The 19,568-nt window shown below is 39.4% G+C and overlaps 1 protein-coding gene across 2 annotated transcripts in view; it reads right to left on the bottom strand.

Moving 5' to 3' along the window:
* ST7 (suppression of tumorigenicity 7) overlaps positions 1 to 19,228 on the bottom strand; it is a 290,187-nt gene extending 270,959 nt beyond the window's left edge. The window contains exon 1 of one of the 2 annotated variants that reach the window (XM_069107083.1): positions 18,945 to 19,228. In XM_069107083.1, coding sequence (XP_068963184.1) covers positions 18,945 to 19,095 — 151 coding nt within the window. In that variant the 5' untranslated portion in view covers positions 19,096 to 19,228. The remainder of the gene's footprint in view (positions 1 to 18,944) is intronic. The other variant, XM_069107082.1, reaches the window with a different exon arrangement.
* Between the last annotated feature and the right edge of the window lie 340 nt (positions 19,229 to 19,568).

The raw sequence follows: 19,568 nt of genomic DNA, 5'->3' as shown, positions 1-19,568 counted from the left end.
AATCTTCGTCAGTGAAAGAAAACCTACACTTGAGGAAACAGGAAACCCTTAAAGTAATAAGCAAGTATAGATTTTACATTCATCCCTATAATTAAATAATACTTTGCATCTTTTCTATTGCACTTCTACATTATGTCATTATAATTCCTTTCATAGTCTTTATCTTCCCTACTGCAAGGTCAACACCAAGAGTGTAAAGACCATAATCTCATAATCTTCATAGTATTTGGTTCTTCCACTGGGTCCACATTAAAAAAAAAAAAAGCCGTGCCATCCAGCAGGGAGAATGGGAAGCAGTTAAGGTTGGGAGCAATTGTGGAGATCCCACTCCTCCCCAAATCCAAGGGTCACACTCCAAAATTTTTTTTCTCAGTTCCTTCTACTAGTTACAGAGCTTCACAACAATACCCTCTCAATCAAATTATCAAGTTAACAAACATGTATTAACTACCTACTAAGTGCCAAGGGCTGTGCAACACAAGGCATTCAAAGAAAAGCAAAAGCAGTTCCTGCACTCAAGCAGCTCACAATCCAAATGGTCAAAAGAAAATCAAAGGTTACAAAAGTGAACACCTGATGGAAAAGTGGTCACCAGTCCTCAAAAAAAAGAAATACAAACTCTTATCCATATGAAAGACTGCTCCCAATCACTAGTAATAAGAGTGACACCAACCAAAACAACTAAAGTTTCATCACACACCCAATAATACAGGCAATATGTGGAAAAAAAATCAGTACTGAAGGGAATGCAGAAAGATAGATATAGAAATACAACCCTAGTCAACCTGCAAATTCTTCATTTCAGAAAGCAATTTGGAGTTAGGCTTTTTAAAAACTGACTAATGTGTCCATATCTTTTAACCCAATTATCCCACTGCTGAATGTAAGGTAAACTGTCCTGTTAAAAGTCCTTTTCACATGGAGCAATTTAGGGATGAAAAGAGTAAAAAAAAATTTTATATAAAGGGCAAGGTTTATAACAACGGGTAAAGGATTTAATATACTGCCACTGTTTTTGATTCCTAAAGGCAGTAAGAAAGTACTTTTTAAAAAAAAAATACTTGTAAAATGTGCATGAAGAAATAGTTTTCAGTTAGGATTTGAGCAGTTTTACAGAAAATGAATTGTAGAGTCAATATAAAGCCTCAAAACACCTGGTGACAATGTAGAATGATGAATCAATTGTCAGTATTTTGCTGTTTTAAAGATGCAGAGAAAAAAAATTTATTTAATAAAAACTACAGAAATTTGAACATAAAGAAATAATTTCAAGAAGATTAATGGAGAGATTGGAGGCATTTGAAGACTTCAGACCTGCATAGGCTTATGGTGGCTTAGATTATCTGTATATAACTTTTATGATTAAAGAGAGTAAAACTAAAGAAATGTCATAAACATTTAGAGATTGAGGTATGATTATAAAAGTGACAGGGTATGGGATCTGAATCCCCCCTTGAACTTTCCCACAAACTTCAGGAACCCAGCTGTTGATCCCCGATCCCTGGAGTTCAACTGAGGCATCAGGCTCATCCCAGTATAATCCTTTCAACTGTCCTTTCATTGTGGACCCCAACCCAGGCTAACCCTTCATGCTCTATTACCTCAGACCCAGTCCCTAAATTTTCCCCACATTTCAGTAACCCAGATCACTGGTGCCTCTGCCCCAGCCAACCTGGATTACTTAGTTTACTTGATACTCCTTAATCCCATTCAAATCTTCCCACAGTCTTTTTCCCTATAAAAATGTCAATCTTGTCCCTATATACACAGACTCACTAGGAGTCTGGCTGGCTAGAATTGGCATCAAAAATAAACTTGCTACTTGGACAGGAAGGTTTGAGTGGTAGAATTCTTTCAAGGTAGACCCACCCTGTATCCTTTAATTTTGGGGTTCCCAGCACCCCTAGGCCTCAACAAAAGAATTATATGTTTGATAGGGATAATCTGTGGGTTACAGAGGAAGAAATCTGCTATCTACTTTGTACTTTTCTTAGAAAAAAACTGTGATGTGCTGTTGACATTTTTAATTAGAAATTTACAATACAGCTTTAAAGAAAATGACAGGTACAGGCTCTGGAAACCCCATTGAACTCTCCTTGAATTTCCCCACTTGATCTGGCATTCACCAGAGGCTATAATCTTCACAACTAGTCTTTCATAATCACTATGCCCAATTCTCTGTTACCCCTAACCTAGCCTAGGCCTCCAAAGTCTCACCTCCAGATCGCCTTCTGCTACTTCCCACCCTTGATCCCTATCTAAACATCCTTCTCTTGGTTCTAGGTCTCTGACCTCTAGTTATCCCAGATTACTGGTCACTCCCATCAAGATCCCCCCTAGACCCCTCCTCAAATTACCCCAGACTACTTGGCCAACCCTAGATTATATAAAATCGCTCTTGCTTCTATGAAAGTTCTCAGATTCAATCTGTCCCACTTGCATTAGTAAAACAAATGCTCAGATTCCTTAAGAGTCTAGTCAATGCTGAGATTCCTTAAGATTCTGGCCAATAGATCCAATCTTTAATAAGCCTTGTTTTTCTTTGGCTGAAAGAAGGTTTGGGTATAATTCATTCGGGTAGGACCCCTGAGTCAGTATTTCAGGGTCCCAGCATCCCTAAACTTCAACAAAAAGACCATGATTAGTTAAATTTAGGCATAAATTATTTGACATGATCAGTTTAGAAGAATTTTTCCCCCCAGTACATATTTGTGTTGCATAAATGTAGTCTTTTTCTGTTCAGATAATGAAGCTTTTGGGAGAGTGAATTTTTCAGAATTAACTTCAGATTATATAACCTTACTATTTAATAGATGAAACACAAATAGAGTTATGGCAAATTGAGAGAAATTTTGGGGTGGTCCAGACCTATGATTTCAGTGATGCAGGGTATTACTGGCAAGCAAACTGCCTTTACCAATACAGATCCACAGATGTTCTGCAACTTACAGAGAGTTTACTGGGAGCAGTAAGAGGTTAAATGACTTATATATAGTGCTAGTATTGTGTATCAGAGGCTAAACTTGAACCCAGGTTTTCTTCCCTGCAATATTAACTCCATTCACTATACCATGTTGCCTCTCATTGAGATACTAGGAACTTCTAAATACTTAACTATTTCTCTATTTTTTTTTCCTAAACTGAAAACTGAATTTCCATTTTTATTTGGTTAAAAGTTAGAGAATGCAATAAAAACTAGTACAAAATATAGCTGAAGATTGCAAGAAAGTCATTTTTGACTTGATATTAATTTTTTGAAAGATAAACTTCTGTGTCTCAGGATAAGTGCAGACATGAATCTCATTTGTTCTTGAGTCTGCATTATTTTGGAGGATTAGTTGAAGTAACTAGGCATATTTAGCCTGGAGAAGAGAAGCCTGAGGAATAGGGAGGGGTGTTGAATAGGATAGCTGTCTTCAAGTATTTGAAGTGATTAGACTTGTTCTGTTTGGGCCCACGGGGCAGAACAAGTAGCAGTGGTTAGAAGTTGCCAAAAAGCAGCAAATTTAAGCTTGACATCAGAAAAACTTGCTCATGATCAGAGCCTTCCCAAAGTTGAAAGGACTGCCTTAGAGAGTTGTTGGGACCCCCTCCTATGAGATCTTTAAGCCTAGAACAGATGATTAGCTGTTGTTTTCAGCTTTTCTGAATTCTTCATATTTGACAGTGCATGTGCCTGTGTGTTAAAGATGTGTACTCCATTCATGTCCCCAGTTACATTAATGTCTTCCAGTTTGTTTGGGGGCTAAACTTTAGTCATTACCCAGTGTATGGGCATCTACTTAATTTCTAGTTCTTTGATGCCTCAGAAATGCTATTTTTTTTTTTTGCTCTTTCTTTGTACCTCTAGCTGGCCCTTAGCTCAGTCCCTGACACAATATTAGCACTTAATAAATCCTTATTGACTGACCTGTAGGCTATAGATAGACCTAAAGCATTTGGCTGTGGATGGTGGTCACCAGCCCTAAAATGTCACCACAGTGACTGAGGAACACACTATCCCACCAAAGCTCTCAGTATTTGTGATGAAGACTGGGTGTACCCCAATAGAAACCTGTCAGGAAAACAACTGCAGAAGAAAATCCGTGTGCTTAGGGTAGTTTACAACTCCAGACTGTAGACTTTTGATGTCATCATTGGTTGATTCAGGAACATCTGTAATACACGTAACTGTTCTTGCTACTCCTCAGATGGGCAGATCCTTTTTTCTGGAACATAGTATTTACAAGCTCATTCAATTTACAATCACTATTAAAATGGTATTTACAAATCTCTTATGTGAATATAAAATACATTTAAATCAGAAAACTGTAAGTAAAGCTCTTCAAACCAGCTCTCTCTGGGATGTATGGAGGAGCTCAGTCATTTCTTTACTCACCCGGATATTGTATTGTCCAATCAGAATAAAGCTCACATCAGCCTAGCTCAGGCTGACCTGTAAAGCTTAGCAAACAAACCTAGCCTAGGTACAGGCCAGTCATTCCACCAACTGCCAACTTCTTGCTACCCAAAAGGCAAGCAGGCCAGTTTAGCTGAAGCAGTGGGACAAAAGACTGCATGTGCACTACAAGTCAAACCACTACTACCACCATCACCATCACCACCACCACCCCTGATCCAGATGAACCCTGAAGCCAAGCGTCTTGGGGAGAGCAGCATAGCTGCAACCAGACTGGCATACCCAGGATGGCTGCTAGCACAGGTTCTTCAATCTGCTTTACAAAGAAAAGACAGCTGTTTAAGGGGCCAGCCATCTTTTATAATCACATCTACTAGTAGTTCAGAGGAAAAATCAGCACCCTGAACTCCAGAGAAACTACAAATAGGGAAATAAACACCAACAAACAGGGCTCTGAGTGCCTGAATCAACTATCCACTTTACATTCATCCCTAGATTAAAAGAGCCTTTATAGCTGAGCAGTTGGGGAGCTCTGCCCATTTGGCCACTCAGAATCTTGACCAGGGAATCAATCACAAGATCCTTCTCATAAGCAAGCCTCCAAGGCAAAATACCAAGTCTCAGAGTATATATACACTTCTTAGAGCCTGAAGGCATCACAACCCTCCTGACTCAGTGCCTAATTAGAATTTAACAAAAGGTATGAAACCCTTCTTAGAAGCAAGCCTCCCTAAACAGGCTCCATCTGAGGCCTATTAATGGACTATTAAGATCTTAAGTCCCATTAACATTACAAGCAGCCATATTGTAAATTTCTATTTAATAAAAAATGTCAATAAAATACATCAGTTTTTTTTCCAAGAAAAGTACAAAGTGGATAACAAATTTCTTCCTTTGTAACCTACAGTATTTACCAACATATACTTTTGGGAAAGGTCAAATCACAGTTGAATTCAAATCACTGAATTGTAAAGCATTCCAATCTACCTTCATTAAAAATTATACTTATCAAATAAAAATAAAAGATAAATTTGGAAGGAAAGAAATGTTTGAGAGAACTCTGCAAAAAACTGCAGAAAGAATAATCCGTAGAATTTTTAAGTAATCTATTTTAACAGGGTAATAAAGTGAAATGTCATTATCCTGGACAAAAGATCATAAAATTACAAGTCTCATAAAAATCTAGATAAAACTACTCACTATAATAAAAAGTTTATTACAATTTTTAAAACTGCTTCAGTTTACATTTTAATTGCCTTGTTCAAAGCAGAGGTATTCCTACAGTACTTAAAAGCTATTCGAAAGTAAAAGCAAATGATCCTAGTCCATTCCATAAGCCACAGAGATTTCCTTAATGTTTTGGGTTTGTTTTTTGTTGTTTTTTTTTTTAACTCCCTGAAGATTTGCACATTATTTATGAAGGGTGGAGGGCAGTCCAAAATACTGTGCTGGACTTTCAATCAATATATGATTCAAACTTAGTTGTCAAACCACAAAACCCACCCACAAACTAGTCCATTTATAGTTTTCTGAAAAATAAAGATGGAAAAATGCTCTTTTTAAATAAAAAAATGAACTTTTATTTTGCTGAAGATCTTATCTGCCACAATGTAGTAAAGACTACCTTGATCATATTGCCATGACCACAGCTAAAATAAGCACTTGAATTTAACTAGGCTTGTCAGTAAAGCATTTTAATGCCCTATCGGACTAGTACTACTTTAACGTAATCTCAATTATAGTTAGTAGCAACATTCAGTCAACAGAGTCATCCAGAGCTGTATTTTACTCAAAATGTTGCTTGTGATTTTAATGTAAGTAAAGTTTTTGCAAACTGGAAAGTATTATACAAAGGTTAGCAGTTGCTGTTATTGTTGCTATATTTTCCTTTCAAGTGAACTCAAAAGAGCTTTATTGGGAAAAGTCAACTTACTCATCTTCAATCAAACCTACCTGAGGAAGATGGCAGATCTTAGTACCCTTTGTTTACAACTGTCAAAGAAGCTTGGGAAAGTTGTAAAAACAGTCATATTATTATTTTTTATACTACTAAGAGATTTTTTTTTTGGAAAGCATGTAGAATTCTCGGAATTCTACCATCAAGATTATTTAGTTTTTTAGTCAACAATAATTTATTAAGCATCTCTGTGCCAGACAGTTATAAACATTAGAGATCAAAAGACAAAAGCAAAACAGTTGTTGCCTTCAAAGAACCCACATTCTGGCCCAATTTTAAAGAATATTAGGTGAATCCCCCCATTACTCCCTTCCTCCTAGATGTTACTTCCCTTTTCCCTTAAGTCATTTACTTTTTTCCTTAACCAAAAAAAATTATAGGCCTTAAAGCCTGAAAAAAATAATCAGATATAAATTTTTTTTTCAAAAAACAGGACAGGGGCGGCCAGGTGGCACAGTGAGTAACAGCACTGGCCCCAGAGTCAGGAGACCTGGGATCGAATCCAGGCTCAGATACTTAGCACCACACACAGAAATAACTGGCCATGTAACCTTGAGCAAGTTACTTAACCCCAACTGCTTAAAAAAAAAAAAAACAGAGGACAGTGTGGTATAGTAGAAAAGTCAAATTCCTCTGCCTGTCAGTTACCTAATCTGTAAAATGAAAATCTTGGCTTAGGTGAGATCTAAGAAGTTCTGTTCTAATTCTTAATCCACTATGAATCTTTAAAGACCTTAAAAGAGCTCAAAAATCTTCTTCAAAACCTACCTTTTTAAATTTTTTAAAAAAATTTATTAATTTGTTTCCAGTTTTCAACATTCATTTCCATAAGTTTTAAATTTTCTCTCCCTCCCCAAAATAGCATGCAATCTGATACAGGCTCTATACATACATTCCTATTAAACACATTTTCACATTACTCATGTTGCATAGAAGAATTATAACAAATGGTAGAAATCTTGGGAAAGAAAACATAACATAACAAAACAAAACAAAAGAGAAAACAGTCTGCTTTGCTCTACATTCAGACTCCATAGTTCTTTCTCTGGATGTGGATGGCATTTTCCATCATGAGTCCTTTGGAAATGTTTTAGGTCCTTGCATTGCTAGGAAGAGCTAAATTTTACCATCAAAATCAATCCTCTAACACTATGGCTGTTACTGTGTATAATGTTCTCCTGGTTCTGCTCACTTCACTCAGCATCAGTTCATATAAATCTTTCCAGGTTTTTCTGAAGTCTGCCTGTTCAAAACCTACCTTTTTTTCTCAGTCTCTTCCAACCAAGAAGGTTTCTTCAACTATTCATAATAAATTTTAAACCATTTCGTTGATTTTCTGGTTTTTAATTACTATTATTGTAATAGTGGCATTTCCTATTTTCCACTCCAGATGAAACTGCACTATTTATAAACACTGTTTTTCAAGGAAAAGGTATTCTTAGTCCTAAACAGTAAACCTGGGAGAAAATTTCTGAAATGTTCCCCATCTGAAAGTGGCAACTGACCTGTATAAGTCACTATAGAATACTATAGAATGTTAGAGGAGGATGACGAATATCTCTTAGGGGCATCTAGTCCAATACCCTCATTTTAAGTTGTCTACCATTTTAAGATCATCTTAAAATGCTATTAAGTAATCAAGTTATCTTTTTCAGTTTCAAAGTCTGTATTGTTGCACTGATACAGAATTTTCTTTTTTAAAAAATTGACATCACTTTGCTTTATGGAACAAAATAAATATCAGGAAAATGGGCTGTGAAACAAATTGTGGTGTCTTCACATTAACTCCAATATAACAGCAAAGATATGCTGAAAGATATGCTTTTCAGCTATGGCTGAAAAGTCCTCATATAAACTAAATTTAAAACTTTTGGTAAAAGGGAAGACAGAAAGGAGCCCCAAAGTAAGCTTTGTTTTGTGTGCTGGTACTGTTTTGAATCACCTTCCAGTTTCAAATCTTTCCTCTAGGGCTGGACATCTCCCTGGCTTTCATCTTTGAACCACAAGAATGCTTTTGCACTTAGGCATCAACTAGATTCATAACTGTAGAGTCCATGAGATATCTGACACTGAAAATTACTAACATCCTAAAAGTCTCATCAAACAAATTAGTTCTTTTTTCTAAATCAGTACAGTGAGTTCATTAAAAGTAAAACATACATGCCCCTACCCAAAAATTCTTCTTCAATCTTATAACAAAAGACTGAACAAATATTTAGTTAAGCTCCGGATATTAGTAAGGACATATGGATGCTCTGCTTTACCCACTCCCACCCTATGTCCTTATTTCTACAAACCTATGCCTCAAAAACCCTACATCATTTTTATACACTGAATCCTACTCACTCCCCAAAACCTAACTCAAAAGCCACAATCCCTGCATAACCTTCCCAGATTTTCCCTGATAAGAAATTCCTTCCTCTTAGGAAATCAATTTGATTTTTCATTCAAACATTTATTAGGCACTTAATACATGCAATGGATTATGCCAGACACTGGGAAAGCTACTAAAGTAAATGAGGCTTAGTCGACACTTTCAAGGAACTTAAAATCTAATGATCATATAAAACTTTAAATGCGTTTCTCCTATGCAATTTTGTATTGATTGTTTGTGTTTATATTTCCCCTACTATACTGTATTATCCTTGAAAGCAGATTCTAAGACTTATTAATCTTTTCATCTTCTCCAGGGCCTCCTAGCATAATACTTTCTACATAATTAATATCTGCTGAATGGATGAAGGAATGAAAATGATACTCAAAATTTAATAAAATCTGCTTGATGAGATTGTGATAGAAGAGGAGGTCTTCTTTGAAGAAAACTTAAGCTATAGTCCCAGTGTTGTCACTTCAAAGTCATGCTAATGGGGAGCAAGTCACTTAACCTAGCTGTGCCCCAGCATTCTTATCTATAAAATGGAGATAATTATTCCTAAATTATGTACCTCACAGGGGTAATGTGAGCAATTACTGTAAAGCACTATAAATACATGGCAAATTATTTCTTTCTTGTTATAGGAAAAGAATTCTCACTTGTAAAAGAAATGTCAATATGATAGACCCTCAAATCACCTTCTAAATAACACACAGCACTGCTACTAAGACACAGTCACTTTAATAAAGAATCAAGGTACAAATAAAAACACTGTAAGCATTGTAAGAATGGAAATATTACATCCAATGGGGAGGAACAATGGAAGGCTTTCATGGAGAAAATGCTATTTAAAGCAAACCATAAAGGATGGACAAAATTTTAACAGAACCAAGTATGAGAATGGTATGAGAATAGCGTAAGCAAAAGCCCAGAAGGAGAAGAACCCAATGTGTGTTCAGAGAAGGAGGACTAATCCAATTTGACTGGATCATAGGACCAATGACTAAAACAATGGCATATAAAGCTGGTTGTGTATCTAAGGTGAGACAGGCCTTGATATGACACAGTTCATTATATTGTGGTGCCCTACCTAGACTCAGGAGGTTTAGGGAATCCCAAGAATCCTATCTGGGATATTAACTGTGCCATCATGAACAAATCACTTAACCTCTCTTCAGAACCTCAGTTCTCTCAGCTGTAAAATGGAGATAGTAAAACACATATTACACAGTGGGCCCAAAGTCAAGGAAAATCTGAACCCCAGTGTAGCCCCTGACAATTACTAGATGTGCTCCTCTGGGTAAGTTGGTTCTGTTTCAGTTTCCTCCACTCCAAAGTGGGGATAATAGCAGCACCTACCTCCCAGCGTTGTCGTCATAAAGATCAACGGAGATAATCTGCATAAAGGCACAGTGCCTAGAACATAGTATGCAGTTAACATAAATGTTTCCTTCCTTCCTTCACAGCTTTGTTTTGATAAAATAATTTTATAAAACATTAATACATCAATATTAGTTGTCATTACTGCTGAATGCCATGCTCCAGAAGTTTTTAACTTTATTCCTAATGTAACAGAGTTTTTGAGTGGCAAAGGAGACTGGAGGATGGGAGGTAGGTTAGAAGTGTGTTAGTTGTCCAAGTGAAAGGAAAAGCATCTCAACTAATTTTGTGGCAGCAGGGCTGGAAAAGGGGATGAAGGCAAGGAATAATGAAGAGTCAGACTGTCCGACTTCTTAAAGTTTATAAAAGATTACATTTTTATGGAAACAGAGGCTAAAGTAGCCCTAGTTCTGGAATCTAAACAAACAAAAAAGGATTAAGTGCATTGAATTACCTCATCATTTAAATCATCATAAAATGGTTCCATGGTAATGATTTTTCCATAATGTTACTTCCATAAACTCCCAGAAGCTAGGTGACACAGTGAATAGACTGCTCAGCCTATATCTTCAGATACTTAGTACTTATGTGACTGGGCAAATCACTTAACCCTTCTGCCTCATTTTCCTCATCTGTAAAATTAGCTGGAGATGGAAATGGCAAACCACTCCAGCATCTCTGCGAATAAAACCCCATGTGAGGTCACAAAGAGTTGGACACAATTAATAAACTACTGAACAACAACAACAAAATTCCTGATATTGAAACCATACAGGAAACTAGGATGTTTAGAGGTACACACAAATTCTGTGAGGTTAACATTCAGAACAACCACAATATTTTATAAAGTGTTCCTAGAGATATTGAACTAGAGGGTTTTGATCCTAAGTGCCTTGAAGGTACCATGATTTGCATATATAAGATGCTCAATTAATGTTTACCATAGAATAAATAGTAGCAGCAATGTCTTATAACTGAGATTCAGTTTAATAAACTTCAAGTAATCTCACATTTCGAATTATAAGAAATGGAATTCTGAATGGTCCAATAGTTGGATATAGCCCTTCGTAATTAAAGTGGCCTTGACTCTAAATGGAATTTCTTTGCCATAGTAATTCAAAATGTAATATAAAGATGAAAACATAGAGGTGGATATGCGAAAGACACTGCATTTGTCCACAGCAGCAGTTCAAACAGCCAATTCATTAACTCAATAAAAGGCATGAAGCCTATTATGTTAATCATACTTAGACAAAGTTTCTTTTTTTTTTTTTTAAAGACTATCCTGTTACCAGAAATTATGAGAAATAGGGGCGGCCAGGTAGCACAGCGAGTAAGAGCACCGGCTCCAGTGTTGAGAAGACCTGGAGATCGAATCCCGGGCTCAGACACTTAGCACCCACCCAGAAACACCTGGCCATGTAACCTTGAGCAAGTTACTTAACCCCAATTGCTTAGGGGTGGCCAGGTGGCTCAGCAAGTAAAAGCACTGGCTCCAGTGTTGGGATGACCTGGATCAAATCCGGGCTCAGATACTCAGCACCACACCCAGAAATAACTGGCCGTGTAACCTTGAGCAAGTTACTTAACCCTGATTGCTTTAAAAAAATATATGAGAAATATATATATATATGTATTATATATATTATATATGTGTATATATATACACATATATAATATTTCTCACCAAATAACTTTGATGAAGGGAGTATTTATATAGTGCCTACTATGTTCAAAGCACTGTACTAAGTACTTTTCACAAATATGCTCTCATTTGAACCTCACTACAACTTTGATAGGTAGATGCCATTATTATCCAAATTTTATAGTTAAGGAAACTGAAGCAAACAGAGGTTAAGTGACTATCCCAAGATCATACAACTACTAAGTGTATGGGGTTGAATTTGAATTCTAGTCATCCTGACTCCAGGCTCAGCACCAACTATGCAACTACCAGCTACATCTAATGTATAACAATTTATTTATAATTATACATGTATGTGTAACAATGAAATAACTTTAAGTCACAATTATCCTGGGCAGCTGGGTGGCACAGGAAATAAGGAGTACTGGGCTTACAGTGTGGAATATATGAATTTAAATCCTGCCTCAGATACTGAAAAGCTCTGTGACCCTGGGTAAGTCACTTAATAATGATTTGCCTCAGTTTTCTCATCTATAAAATAGGAATAATAATAGCATCTATTATTTCAGGGTTCTTGTGAGAGAAGAATAAGATGGTATTTGCAAAGCACTTTGCTAATATAAATGCTAGATGATAATAACAATAATTTCGGTGTATAAACTGCTAAAGTACATACTCAACTCTGGCAATGTGTTTCCAAAAATTAAAGTTATAAAACCATTTAAGTCATTTGGTATAAAAATAGGAAAACTTTCCATTTTTTAAAATGATATATAAATTATTATATGCTCAGCTCCAACAACCCTTCAGATAAAGATAAAAACACTATTATCAAGATACTCCTAAGAGACACCCTGTTTTCCAGAGATAAGGCCCAACAAGTAAGCTGTGCCCTGAGTTTGGCATAACAACAATCCTTTTAGAACTGATGGTCCCTGAGCTTGGGCAAGTACCAACAGACCCAGACAAAAGGCCCTGCTAAAATTGGACTTTTCTGTCACTAGAAAACGATGCTTCACTGTGCCACACTATACTCTTTGACTCTTTTCTAGCCACAGGTATATAAATCAAGGTTCAGTCTCATTAAAGTGGATCCCCCCACCCTTGTGGGGGGAGGCCAGCACTTATGTCTAATCTGCCTCTTTGCTTGCAAGTGGCTTCCTTCACTTAGAAATTAAACTTCTGTATGATTCCTGACTCTCCTGTCCATAGCATGCTCAGCTCAGTTCTGGACATCTATCGTTGGTCAGATGCCGGTTCCATACGGTTGACACACCTAAACAACAGTGTTATGAAGTTTGTTATATCACTACAGTTTTTTGCAGTCAAAACTACTATAGTACTTTTCTTATTAAACAAAGCCCTATTTGATTCTTCAATTTGATTCTACAATTAGTTTTCTGTCTTAATATAAAGTCAACCTCTGAAGTTACTGCTCTTGGAAAAAAATATGACATGTAATAAAATTGTTCAGTGTTTTAAAAAACCTTGTTAAAAGCTTAGTCTACTATATTTTCTGTAAAACATAAAACCATATTAACAAACCTTCTCCATCTAAGCACAGGCTCATTATGCCACATGCCCAAACACATGCTTTAGTGTTTAACATCAAAGTTAAAATATGAAAGCTGACCTTTGTATTCTATTAGCCTTTTTCTCCCTTCTTTTTAACTCATTTTTCATTGCAAGGTTCAGGAACCCTTGTAAAGGAACAGAGTTATCTCTGTATAGTCTGAAGCAAGGGATGCTGGGAATTTTCCCATCTTTAACCTCCCTACTTTAATTGGCCTTAGGTCAGTTCAGTGAAAATACATCAATTCCCTGAAGGAAGAATGGAGAAAGAGAAGGAAAGTAGCAGAGTTAAAGAAAAGTTAGAAGAAAATTACATACACATACATAGACACACACACACATATATATATACACAAACACTCATGTATATGTGATATATATGTGAATTTAACAAATATAAAGTGCAGTGAAGCTCTTAATTTTCAGTATATTCTATAATTTTCAATAAATTAATAATGTCATTTCTTTAAAGAAAAAAATTCCATAAGGTGTTATAAAACTTAGAGGTTACCTTTTTTTGGCCACAAAATTTGATCTTGAAATGTAAAAATGCTAGATTCCAAAATGGCAAAGTATATAAACAAAGAAGGAACACTATAGGCAATATGCCAGGCAGGGAAAGTTTCAAGAAAAACTGACATTTTTCACATATTTTCTATGACCTAGAAATCGCAGAATTGGTCCTGTTCTAAGCAAGAGTCCTAGAAAACCTCAGGATATTTTTTTCTCAGCCAGGAGGTGCTTGCAAGAGCAACGTAGAGATAATGTTCTCAATTTCCCAGAGAGGCCTGTACACACTTACTATCCCCTAAAAACAGTTCTTATGAGAAAGCAGGATCTCAGGAGACGCTTTGCCTTCTCTGTCACAAGAAAAGAACAACTGCCAGGGGAACAGTAAACAGTCAAAGTGCCAATGTTAAAAAGGAAAGGGTAAGGGATTTCTCTCTCTTCCCATACAAACTTTTTCAACAATAAGGAGATAGTTACTGTCTCAGGGTACCATTACCAAATGGGGTCTTTGGCATTTGCCCTTTGACAGTGAGGACTCAATAGTCTCACCTTACCTTTTCCAAAACAGAGAAAAAATTAAATCTGACAACAAACTTTTGACAGTCTTCCTACTATTTTCTCTACTTCTCATTTTAATTTAGGGGAAAAAAAAAGAGATGGTCTCCAGTGCCTCCTACAGCACTTATAACAAGCAAAACTATATTGAGGTAGATTAATTTAAGTCTCAAAAATGGAAAGCATCCTTATAGGTCATCTGACCTTACCCTATGCAGAAGTCCCCGTACAGATGATCACAGGACCTATGCTTGGAAGAGCCCTTCAAGATCAACTAGTCTAAATTCATTTTATAGATGACAAAATATTATTTACCCAAGATCATACTAAATGGAAAAGCTAGGATCACAACCCCAAGTTTTCTGACTGCATCTCACGGTCCTTTTTATATTGCACAAGGTCCCACAGCCTCTGCCTGAATTGGAGACAGACAGATACCACAGTGGCTCAGGGGTAGCTAGGTGGCACAGTGGACAGCATGCCAGGCCTGAAGTCAGGAAGACCTGAGTTCAAATACAGCCTCAGGCACTTCCTAGCTGAGTGACCCTGGATAAGATACTTAACCCTCTTTGCCTTAGTTTCCTCATCTGTGAAATGAGCAGGAGAACGAAATAGTAAACCATTCCAGTGTCTTTGCCAAGAAAACTCTAAACCAGGTCACAAAAAGTCAGACATGAACGAAATTGAACAATAGCAAAGGTTGCTCAGTGGGTCGGGCACTGGGACCTGGAGTCAGGGAGACCTGAGTTCAAATTTGACCTCAGACACTCACTATCTGTGAAACCCTAGGCAAGACACTTAACCGCTGTATGCTTTAATCCACTACAGAAGGAAACAACAAATCAGTCCAGTATCTTTGCCAAGAAAACCCCATGTACAGCACTGGCATGCTATGATCCACACTGATCATGAAGAGTCCAACAAGACCAAACAACAACACCACTGTTAAAAAGCTAATCCAAAAGCTAGGACAAAAGCAAGGGGCACACAGCAGGTGCTAAAAAGTGCTTGTTCATGGACTAGACTAAAATCTGCCTCCCAATAATTTCCACCTTTTCATGCTACCCTTTGTAACAACAAAAAATAAGTAACATCTTTCGTTTAGCTGATAGTCCTTCAAATATTTGAACACTGTTATCATGTTCCCTTTCCCCTTTGGATTCTCCAACCTAATTATCTCCAGTTCCTTCAATCAATTCTCCATTTTATACAGTTTCAAAGGATGGTAGAAGGAAATGTACTTTCAAATATGTTTGTTTGTTTTGTTTTATAACTGGTTCCTCTCCCTCTTTTTTCTTTTTTCTCAGAGAAATGCCAAAGGAGGTGAATTTCTCTCAGCTATTATCCTCTTACCTCAGGTACCTGCTTCCAAACACAGGTGAAACTAGTCCTATGTTAACTGGTGTAACATCAGGCACAAATAACTACTCACCCCCTTAGTTTCCATTCTAGTCCTTGTTATCCCAAGAAATGAAGAATCCTCACACAAACTGCCGCAGCTATTTGGTGAAAATGGTTTTAAAATTGTTAGAAAAGCTGTATGATAATAGCTCATTTACATATACTTTCCCCATAACGACACAATGAAATAAGTCATTCAAATGACCTACCTACTTTTTACAAATTAGGTTACTAACCTACTCATGAACTGGTACCTACATGAACTGTACTCAGGAGTCAAAACTTAGGTCTTTGATTTAAAAAACTCTTTCCAAATCTGCATATACTTCTAAAGCACCAAGTTCCTGCATTAGTTTTTCTCCTAAAAACTAGATATCCATTCACTCCAGCCCACCCTTGACTTAGCTGTCAAATTAATGTTTCTAAATTCAACCATCTCCCTTTTCAATAAATTCCAGTGGCCGACAAGTGTGTGAGGCAAGACTGTAAATCCTATGCTCCATCTACTGTTACACCTAGCTGCCTAAATCCAAACTCTTGGGATTTGGAAACTAACCCTGAGAGAGGTTAAGTGATTTGTCCAGGGTCACTAAAACAGCCTGAGGCAAAGTCAGAATTCAAATCAGGTCCTCTGAATCCAAATCCAAAAATTTTTCCACTGTACAAAATACCCACGATCATTTAGTTCTTGAGCTGTACACAACACCTGGGAACCAAATCTAATTAAATTTTTCTCAAGGTCACATACATGAGTGCAACACAAGAAATGAATCAGTCAATTAGTATTTATTCAGCACCCCCTATGTACTAGGTCCCATGGATAAAAATGCAAAAATAAAACCATTCCTTTCCTCAAGAAGCTTACATTCCAAGTTAGCATTAAGTAACAAACAATAATTTTAGCACATTACATATTTAGGCCCCACAAAACTATTATGAAGTTTAATACAACACATAGAAATGCATGTCTAAGATCTGTTGGCCCCACCAGTTCACAGATCACTCTACTAATAGAAAATCCAAATGTAGTACAGTAATACCAGAATTCTCAGACTGCTAGTAATCAATAGAGAACTTGTAAAAAGTAGTCATGAGGATGGAAACTATAATACACTTCAAGCCAAATTTTCGCCACTTCCTAAAGTACATCCCTTTTTTTTGTTGTAGAATGTTTTCAAGATGTTTCTGTTGCTGTGTTTTTCAGGATTTGCTGGCTAAATAATTTTCCATTTTATTGTATCATTACAAACCCTGAGATTTGAAAGCTAGGCCACTTTTCTTTTGTAGGTGGTGTTACTGCATTAAGTTCCTGACTGAAGTTCAGACAACTCTTTTAAGACTCCAAATTGGGGGGCTGTGCTGAACCTCAATGATAGAGTGAGTTTCCTCACCAAGACTTCCTTCTACCAATGAAATCACAGGTCTGGTCTTAAGAAAAAAAAGTTTTGTACACAAAGGACAAATGCCTTCTATTCTGCTAAAGGAAGTGGAAAAGGGAAAGTTAGAAATTTCTTTAAAATTCTCATTAAGAGTGCTGTAAATTCCAAATTTCCTGTCTTTATTTTTGTTCCTGCTACATCTGCTTTAGAGATTTGATGCTTCATTCATACTCCCTAACTTGATGAAAAGCAACCGACAAACCTTGTCAAAACAGTTAGAAATCCACCACGCCATTGAGCAGCCTGATTTTAAGGTTAGGAGTAAACAACCTTCACGCCACTCTGGCAGTAACAGTGACTCACATTCATACAGAGAGTGCTTCGAGGTGGACAAAGTACTTTCCTTACAACCACCCCAGGGACTTCAAAAGTGGGGTTGGGGGTGGGACAAGCTGTTCTGCTCCCCAGCCAGCACCAGGCCCAGATTCCCTCCTCCTCCTCCACCACCCCGGCAGGGTTTGGTTTGCTTTTCTGGACACGAAGTTCCTTTCTCCAATGCCTCGACAGGCCGGTTTTCACCCTCCCTCCTCATTTTCAGTCTCCTGTAGCAACACTACAACCGGGCACCACACCAGCGTGTGTCATGCCACAACTTTCTGACGCACGTCCAACTCGGTGGCGGAGCCTGAGCAACAGAAATGACATAACTTTCCTAGACTCTTTTCCCTTTTGGATTTAAAAGGAACAAAGTAGGGGAAAGAGTAGGGGTGATTAACTAGGAGAAGAGGAGAGGTTACTTAGCAGCTTGGGGAGAGATCTTTTATTAAAAAAAAAAAAAAAGATGCTCCAGACCAACCTGGCGTGGAGGGCGGGATGGGGGAGAGGGCAGGAAGGGCTGGGGGGATTCCCCTTTCTCTGAACTGACTCCCACCCCCTACCTTTTCCCAACCTCCTTCCCCAGGGAAAGCTGCTCTCTTGGAAGCAGCTGTTGCTGCAGTTTGCTCGCAGAAGGGGGAGGGCAAGTGCAGGAATCAGCTACGATGATTCTCCTTCCACAGAACCGACCCCCTCCTGCTTCCCCTGGCCAGGGGTGCTTCCCAGGGGAAAGGACCAAACTCTTGGAAGTAACTTCTTTTTTTGCGGCATGCATGCTGCATGAAAGAGGGCGTATGCGGTGGGGGTGGAAGAGTCGCTTTGGGCCTGGCATTTTCTGGTGCGGGTCAAGATGAGGAGGAAGCTTAACGGCTCCTGCCCTAACCGCCTCCCCCACCCCCTCCCCCCCCCCTCATGCCGCATGCATGGCGCCAAAATACCAGTTACTTCCAAGCGTTTGGTCCTTTCCCCTGGGAAGCACCCCTGGCCAGGGGAAGCAACCCGGTCGCCAGCCACTAGCCCAGCCCAACTCTCCACGCCGGCAGCTTCTTCTCCAACTACGAGAAAAGTTGAGGAAAGGTCACCCTGGTGGCTGTCCCCACCCGCGTACACAGTCTCGGTGAACCCCACGCGGCCACCACCCGCGTGGGCGCCGAATCCCGCGGGCGGTAGGACCCGGGGGGAGCCGCCGCTAGCCTCATTCCCAGGCTCCGCTAGCCCGCACCCCCCCCCCCCCCCGGGGATCCCCAAACACGCCCTCTCCCACTACACGCGCACAGCCACTTTCCCCGTCCCCCCTCCCCCCGCCCACGAGGCTGCCCGCGGGGGCGGGAGCCAGGGCCCGGGACCAGTTGCACAAACTTTAACCAGCGGGCCCGGGACGGGCTCCCGCCTCCTACCTGTGCTCAGGTTGTCGTTGATTTTCAAGGGCACCCGCAGGATGTAGACGAGGAAGAGCATGATGAAGAACCACACGGTCCAGAGATAGGTCCACGACCACACGATGCAGGACTTGAGCTGCTCCAGGAACCCCGGCCCCGCTTCAGCCATGTTTTCTGTCTCGCGCACCGGGGCTTTTTTTTTTTTAAGTCAAGAGTTGCTCCTGCTGCTCCCGCCGCCGCCGCGGCCTCTCCGCACGGGCCGCCCGGCTGGTTCATGGGCCGGCCCGGCCCGGCCTGCCCAGCGAGCGCGCGGCGAGCCAGTGAGGAGCGCGGGCGCGCTCGGGCTCCCCTTGCGCCCCTGCCGCGGCTCCCCGAAGCCGCCCGCGCTGCCCCGGCCCACACTTTCCCCACCCTCGCGGCTCCTTCCCGGCTCGGGATCCCGGGCCCCCCTTCTCCTCCTCCTCTTTCCCCTCCCCCCGCCGAGGTCACCAAGCGGCGGCCGTGCCCCTCCGCTCCCCCCCCTTCTCTTTAATAGTTAGGATACTAATAGTTATCGAGACCCAAGTGCCGCCTCTTAAAGGAAAAACTGCGGCTGCGAGGAGAGGGTGCGGGGCCCCGGCCTGGGGAGCAGCGCCCCCGCCC

This window comes from Petaurus breviceps, unplaced genomic scaffold, assembly GCF_028583685.1.
Source record: "Petaurus breviceps papuanus isolate PSGF00001 unplaced genomic scaffold, PetGlider_PUasm1.0 84, whole genome shotgun sequence".
NCBI lineage: Eukaryota > Metazoa > Chordata > Mammalia > Diprotodontia > Petauridae > Petaurus > Petaurus breviceps.
This window is presented reverse-complemented; position numbering and strand designations above follow the sequence as displayed.